The 12,167-nt window shown below is 40.0% G+C and overlaps 1 protein-coding gene across 1 annotated transcript; it reads left to right on the top strand.

The window, feature by feature from the left end:
* Positions 1-1,316: 1,316 nt before the first annotated feature.
* Positions 1,317-2,190, top strand: LOC113292751 (mavicyanin-like). The gene is made up of 2 exons (XM_026541620.1): positions 1,317-1,575; positions 1,666-2,190. Exons 1-2 carry the CDS (start codon positions 1,389-1,391, stop codon positions 2,058-2,060), a joined length of 582 nt encoding a protein of 193 aa, XP_026397405.1. The 5' UTR covers positions 1,317-1,388; the 3' UTR covers positions 2,061-2,190.
* The last annotated feature ends 9,977 nt before the right edge of the window (positions 2,191-12,167 follow it).

Below are 12,167 nucleotides of genomic sequence, written 5' to 3'. Positions count from 1 at the left end.
TATACATGATATGAACACGACAATCACATGTAGATGACTAAGCACGTGACAGCTTGGACATGATAGTTTCCCGCCATGTTCTTATACCGAGTTGAGATAGTTTTCCAGGTCCCCCTTCAAGTGGCAGCATCGAGAATCTTCTTAGCTTTGCACCTAGACTCAGGTCTTCCGCGCCTAGATCAGTGTCTCTGTCTTGTTTGCTCGCCTATGCCTCGATCCTTGGACATATGGTTCATGTCTTCAACATCCGACCTTGAGTCTTATTTCATGTTCTCCGCTGTATCACTCTCCGGCTATCAGTTCTCAGATAGATATTATATTTTGTCATCTACATTTATTGCAACAACGACCACGGTGAATATGATTACTTATCAAAGATAATTATAATACGTTTTAACACAACAGCCAAAAAAAAAAAAAAAATGTTTTTTGAAAAACCATAGCAATATCAGAAAAGCCTATGTCAAACGCCATTGAAAGGTTAAATAAGTAGGTGGTTGCCACTAGACACACAAGATATCATAGCCGTGGGTAAGCATCCTCAAAAGTCTTAGAGAATAAGTTTTTTTTACGAGCATGGAATTTTTGTGTTGGCCATTATGTGCTTAGGCCATCCATCCTGCAAAGTTAAGGGTGTCATAATAGTAGAAAATGACTAAGTTATTTTGAGGGGAAATCTACCTTACGCCCAATCTTGAGGGAGATAGATAATCGAAGGGGAATTTGTAGAAGAAAACATAAATAGAAACTCCATGTGAGATGGGAGACATATGAAACTGTATGTCTCATGTCCATTTAAGTAGAGAGACCACACATGATACCGCTAATTAGACAGTGCATTTGCATCTGTCCATGTGCTCGAGTAACAAATTATTGTCTTCTCTTCATAACTCTTAAGTTCAGAATTACCCATCAGGCCCTACTATTTTTAAATAAAACTCAAATTTCAACTGATTATGAAACACAAATCTAAGCAAGATGCTGTGGGCACACTTAAATAAGATAAAATTATCATCTAAAACCTAAAATTAATACTCAATACCATATGATTCTTGTAATTTAAAGAGTCTCTAACCCACTAGCTTTTGACTTTCACACTGTTATCGATCATATTACAGTCTCTTGATAACTACGGATGCATGGTCAGGATCAAACCGACACGAAAATTGTAATATTAAAGTTAACTAAGCTGGGCCCACCTAAATAAATAATCGGTAATGCTCACAACTCATGTTTCTCTCTTCCTAATTCTATGGGGTATTGTCGTAATTTTCCTTCGAGCATTATTTTCCTTCATTAGACCAACACAATCTAGTCTTACTACATCTTAGAACCTCTGAGCATCCTCCTCCACCATTTCTCTCACATTTCTGCGTACAGAGAGAGAAATGGGTCCAAAGTATCAACTTTTCTTGGCAATTCAATTTCTGGTGTTACTATTCTTGCAGACCAATGTCATTTGCTATCAGTTCAAAGTTGGAAATATGAATGCTTGGGGAATCCCAACTTCTGCAAATCCTAATGTCTACATCAATTGGGCCAAGAAATATCACCCAAAGATCGGTGATTCTCTCTGTAAGTGTTTTCTCTGGCCTCTACATATGGTCCATTTTAACTCGTTCATTTTAATAACGATCATAATTAATGCCTGATATGTTTTTGTAGTGTTTCTTTATCCACCAAGTGAAGATTCAGTTGTTCAAGTAACAGAGCAATCTTTCAGAAGTTGCAATCTTAAAGATCCAATCTTGTACATGAACAATGGTAATTCTTTATTCAACATAACTTCAGAAGGTAGATACTTTTTCACTAGTGGAGAACCTGGGCATTGTGAAAAACGGCAGAAACTAGCAGTTTCGGTTTTATTCGCAAACGGGTCTGCACTCCCTCCTTCATATGCACCAGAAGGATCAGCGGCAGATAGTTCTGCACCTTCTTACCCTACCGTATTTGGTTCTGTCCCTTTGAAGTCGATGTCTTCACCAGTTCCAGCTTTTTCGAGTAAAATTGCAGCTGCCATCGGGGTAATAATCTTTGCAGCAATCAATTACGCTATGTAAATCAGAGTTGCTCAAATCTGAAATTTTGTTTATTATTTGGACTGGAGTTTATTTGGAAACTTCACTAGATTTGGTACAAGGATGTTATTCTTTTCGGTCCCAATAATAAAATTTACTAAATTCTCAGCAAGCGTTTGAAAGTTTATTTCATTGCCGTGTTAACTGTATGTGGGTCATAAATCTCATAGGACATATTATTCCTTTGTCGCAAAGTTGATTAATTTCATAGGCTTTCTGTAGTACTGGAGAAAAGTTGCCAAAAAGCAGAAATGCGTCAGTCTTACTTTCTTACTTATATCATGGTTTCCTCACAATTCATGGATCTTCATATCGTGTTGGAGGGTTTTTCACCCACAATTCATGGATCTTCATCAACATGTGGATAAAAAAACTTTATTGTGGTACTGAATCCTCATATGTAAAGTGGTAACATTTAGGAGAGATAAAAAACTCCGTTACAACGAGAGAAGAGTACCAGGCATAATTAGATCAACACTGAAACATTTTCAGTGTTTACAGGAGTACTTGGATAGGATAAGACAACATATGTGTTAATCCTGAGAGATTCTAGCATAAATGACGCAGTAATATTGCGAAAATGATTTACATCTCGCGGGTTGTATCGACATCTCACAAGAGGTGGGACCAACACAAAACCCACCCCCTACAAATCCGTCGAATCATTAGAGCTTCTCCAATGAAATGTATGTGAGGGGAAAAATATTAATCCACAAAAGATGCACAACCATATTTATAAAAAATCATCTCCAACCTATTGATGTGGGGATGAGGTGACAAAAAAAAAAGTTAGACATTCTTTAGGTGAACCTCTAGTTTTAGACATCCACTTAGAGGATGTCTTTCCATCCTAGTCACACTTTGACTAATAAAAATCAATGAGAACAATAATGAAAATAATGTTAACCAATTATATGCCTACAAATAAGTAAAGAAAGCTGAAACAATCTAATGGGTTGGAGATAAAATTTATTTTTTCCTAATATTTAGGATTTTATACCTAGAGGATGTCTTAAAAGTGATGTCACATATGAAACATCCACGTTCACCATTGGAGAAGCTCTTAGGTCTTGGCTTTTCTGTCTCTTACGGAACAACCCGTGGGATGTCTATCACTTCCGGTAATATTGAAGCTTCTGCATACCCCAAAATTCCTTCCCCACTTTTCCCCCAAATAGGTGGCATCATCTCCCACCGGTTGATTCAACAACTGCCCCTTGGGGGAAGAGGGAAGCCATTATTATGTGAATATAATGTGGGGAAAAACTGGGGGAAAATGTGGGGTATTTATCATTTTCGCATCATTACAGTTATTTTAACTAATAACATAACAAACTGTTACAGCTAACTAACTAAATGGTACACTATAATAGACTCAGTGTAACGTTGGTAACTAATAATAAATAATGTGACAAATTACTACAGTTAACTAACTAAATTGTAGACCATAATAGACTCAGTGTAACGCTGCTAAGTAACAATGTAACGGACTGCTAAAACTGACTAACTAAATGGCACACCATAACAGACTCAGTGTAACGCTGCTAACTAACAATGTAACGAACTGCTACATCTGACTAACTAAATGGTACACCATAACAGACTCAGTGTAACACCGATGTAAGAATGAAAGAAAGAGAAACTGGTGTAAGAATGAAAGAAAACAAATGTTCCTACGTTATTACCCTTTTTTTGCGAATTGAACTAATATGTTAATGAGAAGAAAAAAAAAACAAATCAAATACATCACAAAGACGGAAGAAAATTAGCAAAAGGATATAAAATGGCATTTTATGCCCATAACTAAGGAACATTCATCATAATAAGAGGCTCAGAAAACATACTTGTATTATTGTGTTCTTATATTACAGCACAATTACTCTTAATTCTAATTAGATAACTAAGGAAATTTGTCATATCATTCATCCGAATATTGTACAAAGAGAACTTCCTTGCGGCTGGTCTATCAGCCACTTGATTTCATGTTCAATAAGTTTGAAACCCAAAAAATTCTGATATTCCTGCAATATCTTCATAACTGGTTTCACCACTCGTTGGTTCTATCAGGACATCAAAGATTGCTTCCTTTAATAAATTCAATTATCCTTTCACAGCCCGCTGCAATTCAAATAGTCACAATCTTTAAATATCCAGTCCATGTAGCTACATGAAAGTGAGTTATTGCTTCTGCTTTTTATGGACATGGAGCTTTGAGTACTCATGTATTAGATCATTTTCCGTCTCCTACATCATTTCTCAAAATAAATCCAAAACCAGCATTCAAAATGGAAGAAATCCAAAAAGCATAAAAGTTAAGTTTGACAGTTTTGTAGACATTTTTCCCATGCATGAAGTTTTAATGCATGTACTTGAATTCATCTGAATGATACCGGAGTTAATCTTCTCGGAGTAATTACACTATAAATTCAAGTATCTCTGGATAGAGATAGAGGTTTGCAAAGATGAACTTGATTTATTTTGAAAGATTCTAGTTGTTAGAGCATTGCTAGGTCGAACTCGCAAGCGTTGTTATCTCAAGCTTGTTTGCCAAGTTTAGGTGATCAAAACTATAAGTCTTGATTTCTAGTCTACTTATAGCTATGTCTCGGATTAAGATAGAATGTGTAGTTGAGCTTTAGACTTCACGGCGTTCATCGATTGAAGACGAAGATCTAATGAGGAGAGCTTGGAGGATCTTCATCAACAAAAGGTATGTGGAGACTAAAACTTATCTATCACTCATAAGTCTATTCTATTCTATCTCCTAATGAGACTAAGTCGTATAGCTATATAGACTTTTATATTATACACATTTGATATTTCGGGCCGAGTTTATCTCGCGTATCTATTTCTCGAAATACAAGTTGAAAGTTTTTTCTTTAGCTACGTTCATCATGTTCTTGACGAGTTTAGTTGGAAACAATCTATTTGTTGGAAGCTAAATAATAAGTCAAAAGATGATCATGTGAAAATTTCCTTGACATCTTACATGATTTGTGTCAGACAGTCATTTGATGTCGACTCGGAAAGTTTCGTTTTGATCATTCGATCACTTGAAAATTGCTTATAAGCTAATGGTATGTGTGAGACAGTCGTTGTCGTCTTCTAAGGATGTTTCAATGATTGAAATGGGAGTTTAGAACAATTAACCTTTGTCCGGATACAACACTATATGCATACCAGTACACAAATTGTTTTGGTATGATTCAGGTATGGAAACCTTATTTGCGTACCAGTATGCGAACGATTTTAACTGTTAAAGTCCGGGAACCAAGTTTGCATATCAGTATGCGAACAGTTCTGCCTGAGTTAGGTCTGGGATGGCTGTTTGCATACCCGTTTGCAAACGGATGGACAAGACCAAGTCCGGATACTAGAGTTTGCGTACAAGTTTGTAAACTTAGTTGGTTAAGTTCTAAAATCGGTTAAGTATGATTCTCATACTCATAAACAAACATATTAATAGATTAAGGAATGCAATCTTTGCAAACGGTGGCTTGTTCATGAATTGATTTCGGTATAAGTACTTTGTACGATTACGAATCAATCCTATTTTGTTTCAATTGGTTCATATATAATTCTGTGAATTAGTGAACAATTGAACAACTCTATTAGTAAAACAATTAGATTCATTCAATTATATTTCATGATTGATTGATCATCATATTTGATCTAGAAGTGTTAGATGAATATGGTTAAGAAAAAAGTGTTCATATGGCTAACTTCGGTTGACTATTGTTGAGCCAGCTCAATATACACGTTTAGGTACGGTTACCCATATTTAAATGAAGGTATATTTCATTTGTGTGTAACAAGCTAAGACCATCTAACGGTGGAGAGATATTGTTTTGGTTTTAAGGAAACTTAGCTTGAATTTTAAATCAGGTTTTCATCTAACGGTGAATATTGAATGCTTTTTTACTAAGCTATCTTAGTTTTGATTGGAAGCAAACCCTGATTTGAAAGACTATATTAGGGAGAACTCTAACAACTGGAAAACCTAATCCCAACACTTTCCTGTGTCCTAGTTGCGACTAGAGTCGATTCTCCTTTAACCTAGGTTTTTCCAAAACCATTATAGGTTAACGACTTGAAGACTTCATTTGGGATTCGTGAAGCCAAACCAAACTATTTTCTCTATAGTTTACTTGTTCTATAATATTGAGTCATCTTCTCTAAGATTTGCTCGAGATTTATCTCTGATATGTAAGATATAAAAAGTAATCACAAAGCTATTCGTCTCATTCTTTGTGATTTCACAATAACTTCTTCTACTACCATATAGTTAAGTTATTGCGAGGTGATCGTATTTCTAGGTTGTTCTTAGGAATATAAGACCGGATTATCAATTGGTTCATGTTCACCTTGATTTATCAAAAACTTCGTAGGTACCTCTGTGGGAGACAGATTAATTCAATCAGAATATACTTATATGTGGGTGACAGATTTGTTTATATGTCTTCGAATTTGGGTCGTAGTAACTCTTAGTGGTGGATGAGATCATCTAAGGGAATCATGTGTGTAGAGTCTTGCTGGGATTCAGAGACGTAAGGAACGCGACTATACCTTAATCGGTGTGAGACTTGGTTAGGGTTCAACTGCATTCTAGTCTGAAGTTAACTTGTAGTAGGATAGTGTTTGTAGTGGCTTAATACATTGTGGTGTTCAAAACTGGTGTCTGTGTTATTTATTTTCCGCATTATATTTGTTTATATAATTGAAATATCACACGTTGTGTGTAGTTCAAACAATTGGTAAATCCAACCTTTGGTTGTTGATATAAATTGATTGACACTTGGGCATTGGTCTTTGTACCGTCCAAGTTATTCTCATACCAATCAGTTCACGTATTCCATCATGTTGATTTGAAGATTGATTTGAGAAAAAGATATAACTCTTGGATGTCTTTCCTTGATTGTGTCTGAATGTCTAGTTGATTCTCTTGGAATTATATTGGAGTTAGTACATACAGATTGTGGTTGTTATACCTTCGCTTTTTCAATTGTATCAGAGCAGGCAAACACGTTAAAGGCTTCATAAGTCTGTGTTTGTAGCAATCTGACTCTATGACAGTAAAGTCTCTATAAACGCTTCACCAGGTTTAGATCTACTCAACTCCCAGTGTGTTCTAGAAACCGTCGATGAGGTTGAGTGTCTTGATCTAGAGAAAATCATCAAAAATCTTTGTTGAGAGAAACAACGATTGATAAGGAAAATTGATGGTCTTCATTGCGAAATTTATATAAAAAAATCATATCTTCGAAAATGCTCTGGAGAGGTAGTTAATATCCAGAAGAAGTTGGATGAACAAATCCGGATCAATACTGATCTTGTTGCAGAAATTGCAAAAAGTAAGGATTTGAAGTCTGTCAAAGTATCTTCAATGGATCTAAAAAACTCCTTTAATCCTTCCCTAAAGGATTGTCGTAAGCCAAGAGATAAGCGAGGTTTAGACTTTGTAAAACCTGATGTGACTCAGAATTTCTCGGATGAGTTTAAAGGTATTGGTACATATATGTTTTGTGGTTCTCGTGATCATTTTCAACATACATGTATACCTTTTAAGAAAATTTTAAAGGTTGCTAGTGATCTTCACAAGAAAGCTGAACAACTGTTTACTGTTCTAAAAAGGTGTACAAAACTAACAAGAAAACCCAAATGGGATAGTAGTGTTAGTACGGGATATTTTTCTATAAAATCAACATCACCCTTTCAATGATTCCATGATAGTGGATGTAGCCGGCTGTTGATGGTGGTTTTTAGCTCAGGGTTAAATTTGTAAAACCTTGCATCTGATGTGACGTCACTCTGCGAGGAAACGAAGCCATGAGTGTCAATCTATCCACTGGCACATTTATTGAGTTGTTCAATATATTTACATGAAATTTATCCAGACTGGCGCCTGTAACAACCATCCCAGACGTTCTGTAAATTTCGGCGCTTGCCTATATTCACTTAACATAAGTTCCTTTGAATGCCTTCTATACTATGTTCCCCGGCTGAACCCTTAATGTTGATATGGCATGACGATTTGTGTTCACTCGCAGCAGAGTAGCACGAATTTCCAAATATCAAGGATAAGGTCTTTTGCATAAGGTATTCAATCAGAAAAGCATGCTGCTCTCTGGCACTGAACTTAAAAGAACTCTGTGTCAACACATAGAATTCAATCAATTGCCCTGACTAACTTGCAAAAGTTAGGGTTTTGCTCCTCGCGCAGTATATCAGACCTTGCTTGTCGAAATTAAGCCTAGGAAAACTAGTTAATTAATCCGTCATGGATTAGGAGGTGCAAAACTTTGCCCATAGTCAGAAAATAGGGAGCTTCAGCAGCAAAGGGATGCGTGGCCATGCCTTGGCGCCACTTTCCATTGGCCACGCCCCATCCTAAAACCGGCCATATTTCCCTCGACCAATCAGGTCGCTTTAAACTCGCCACATGCACATAAGTTGTGGCTGGGCCCATACTTGCCGGCCCCATTTCCCATCGACCAATCCAGTCGCTCTAAAGCCGCCACACTCTCACCAGAAGTGTAGCCACGCCCATGCTTGGCCGACCCTATTATAATCGACCAATCAGGTCGCTCTAAAGCCGCCACACTCTCACCATAAGTGTAGCCGCGCCTTATGTTTGGATGGCCCCTTTTCTTGGCCAATCAAGTCGCTCTAAACTTACCACCATACATTAAAGGCTAAACGCACCCTGCCGCGCCACCATACTAACTGGCAAGCCAAACGTGCCCTGCCACAACAAAATTTTGATCGGCATGCCAACATGCCGCTCTGCCGTGGTAACATGCCAACATGCCACTTCGTGGCAACCTGCCATAAATAGGGCCCTATGTGCTAACCTACCTCCTGTTCGTGGCCAACGCCATGAAAATCTTAAGATTAGGGTTTTCGGGTCAAAAGCACGCCTATGCATTAACCAAATCCCTAATTTTCAGTCGTGGCAAAAATCATGTCACTTCCACCCCACAACATGCCACGAGCCGTGTGGGACCCGGGAAGCCCTAGGGTTGGCGCCATATCATAGCCACCCACGGCAATCCCTACTCCAGTGGTCGTTTCCACACTATGGCCTTGTCATAACTCCTTTGGCATAGTTATGGCGCCATTTTCACAAAGGTATCGCCATGTCGCGGTCGCATGCCGCACACACTAATTAGGGTTTCGACATGCCAAACCCTAATTTTGGCAAAGTTGTTACGCCAATCAAAGCCAAATAACGTTTCCCAAAGCAATGGGATTGATGTGGCAACAGGGCCAATATTGCCACGCCACATGTGGGTCCAACACCATGTCGTCAAACCCTAGCCTTGGCCATGCCGCCAAACCCTAACCTTGGCCACGATGCCAAACCCTAGCCATGGCCAAGCCGCCAAGCCCTAACTTTGGCCACGGAACCAAATCTTAGCTTTGGCCATGCTACAACGCTACAGGCGTGGCCTTGCCACAACGCCACTGGCATTCCGCTATACCACGGCTACTAGCATGCCACTATGCCAAGGCTACTGACATGCCGCTATTCCACGGATACTAGCATGACACCATGCCACGGCTACGCCACTGGCATGCCGCTATGCCACGGCTACGCAATTAGCATGCCGCTATGCCATGGCTCCACCAGGGGCCGCTATGCCAATGGCGCCACTCCGCTATACAACAAGATGCGGCCATAATCAATGGCCATCCTTCCTCATGAGATGCAATCTCGGCCATCCAAGTTCTCCACCGAACTGACAGACTTGTGGCAAGTTTCAGGCGATCAGCTGTCTAAATCTAGTGGTCATGGCTACGTCAGGCGCCACTTGCACCACCGTTCCACTGGCATGCACGAGCCATGCCGGACATTCCACATTGCCACTGGCGTATACCAAAACGCCATCGCGCCATTATCAGGCGCCAACACAAGGTACCCATAATCAACAGCTACCCTCCTTCATGAGATGCGATCTCAGCCATCGAAGTTCACCACCGAACTGACAAACTTGTGGCAAGTTTTAGGCGACCAGCCAAAACGAGCCTAATAGCATTACATGCTATTTTCCTGCGGAAAGTCCCTTGACTTTGACTTGCCACACGTAGCGAAGTGCTACATGTTTTCCACTAAAACACTCGAGACATCAAACATGTCACAAACTGGGGGATGCTCATCAGGGTATTGGTCTAGCGGTTTACACCGTGCGGCGTACAATGCGCCCGTTATAAGAAGGTGTCATGAAGTGGGACAATTAGTGGTGGTGAAAAGTAACGGTGTAAACGAATTCATTTCCTTCATCATGGAAGCATAATGTCCGACAATTACATGAATTCACTACCTTCATCATGGAAGCATAACGTCTGACGGTTACACGTTACTCTTTTCTTCCACCACTCAATCGTTTCCACTTCCTACGAGACCAGGGTACGTTTCAATATGACTTGTATAAATAGGCTTCACCTATTTTCACCAAACAACAAGTTTTGGTCGGCAACAATACAGTATCTAGAAATCACCTGGTAGCTTTCCATTCTGTTAGCCAGTTCTACTTTCAGATACAAGTCATAAACAACCACACCTTTAGAATCAACGATTTTGGTCTCAACACTCTCTTCGCTTCCCTTCCTAAGACCAACCCTTCTCCTTCACTTTGTGACCGAAGCAAGCCTAGAACGACCATTTCTTGGTTTAGGCCAGGATTGCACAGATTGATATCTCGAATAAAAAATACTCCCGTGCAGTGCATTGTTTAGGGTTTAGATTCGTTTCTCATCCACACACACGAAATTACCAAAATCAGCAGAAACGGCTTTCACCCACAAACAATTGGCGACCACAGTAGGAGATTAATCTCTCGGTTGCAATACCAATTTCCAATTTCATTTTTCAATTCCAATTTCAAGATGGTAGAGCTCAGGTCCGGGTCAGCAACAAACCCTGATGCCACCGACGCTGAAAACGCCCTTGATATCAACGTTCCTTCCAGTGACATCAATGTGCCACCTGTCAGCATGATCAACACCTGCGGTGCCGCAGACTCTACCACCAACACCATCGACGTAGGAAACGTTCCCTCAGGCGTTACACCTCCGATCATCATATCCAGAGCCGCTGCCGCCACCCCCATTGTTTCTTCAAGTGTGACGCTTCCAGTTGTCACCAGAGCTGTGTCACTCCACCATCAGGACGAGAGACCGGAGGATCCAGAGGAGGCCAACCCATTATTACCATTGCTGATTTGATGGAAATACAAGAAGTTTTTCTAAGGCTCAGACGGACATGGCCACAACTCAAAAGGAGCGAAACAATGAACATCCGAATGATTAATCAAGGGATTCAGAATTCGGGCGTTAGATTGTCATAAACCAAATGTGACCGAACATCAATTGGCGGAGTTGTGCATTAATGCTTTCCGGGGACTCTGTTCACAAAACCATGTAATCTATGATGGAGCATGTGTGTGAGATTTATTTTATTTCTCCAAGGTGCAGCACCGAGATATATTTTCAAGCTCTCGGCCGCGCTGCGTTGGCGCTTTGAACTTTGCTCCAGGAATCGCTTCAACGTCTCATCTCCAAAAGCCGCTCCTCTTCAACATTCTCTCCAAAAGCCGCTCCACTTCAACTTTTCGCTCTAGAAGGCGCCCCGCTTCAACGTTTCGCTCCAGGAGCCGCTTCAACGTCTCACCTACAGAAGCCGCTCCTCTTCAACATTCTCTCGAGAAGCCGCGCCGCTTCAATGTTTCCACTTTTTGGTCCATCTCTCCAAAATGGTGGTCGTGGAAAGTTTACTCGCTTATGCATCCAGCCAATCCCTTTTGCTTCCATGGACGCCCATGCAACTCCTGCCAACCTATTTTGTTTCCACGACAATGTAGTCTCTTCGGATCACGTCTACTTCCAAGAACTGTTGATGCTCGTTTGTTGATACCAGCCAGAGGTTTACCGTAACAACAACCACTATACAGGTAATCCATACTTCTCCATATTTTAGTTTCACATGGAAGAAGTATTAGAAGTATAGATACAAGATGATATCTTTATCATGGTCAACTCACCAACCACTACAAAGAAACGTGTAGACCAAACTTGGGGACTGAGGCTCTA

The sequence above is a fragment of the Papaver somniferum genome, chromosome 7 (genome assembly GCF_003573695.1).
Source record: "Papaver somniferum cultivar HN1 chromosome 7, ASM357369v1, whole genome shotgun sequence".
In the NCBI taxonomy this organism is placed as follows: Eukaryota; Viridiplantae; Streptophyta; class Magnoliopsida; order Ranunculales; family Papaveraceae; genus Papaver; species Papaver somniferum.
Note: the sequence above shows the minus strand (reverse complement) of the source record. Positions and strands in the feature narration are given on the sequence as shown.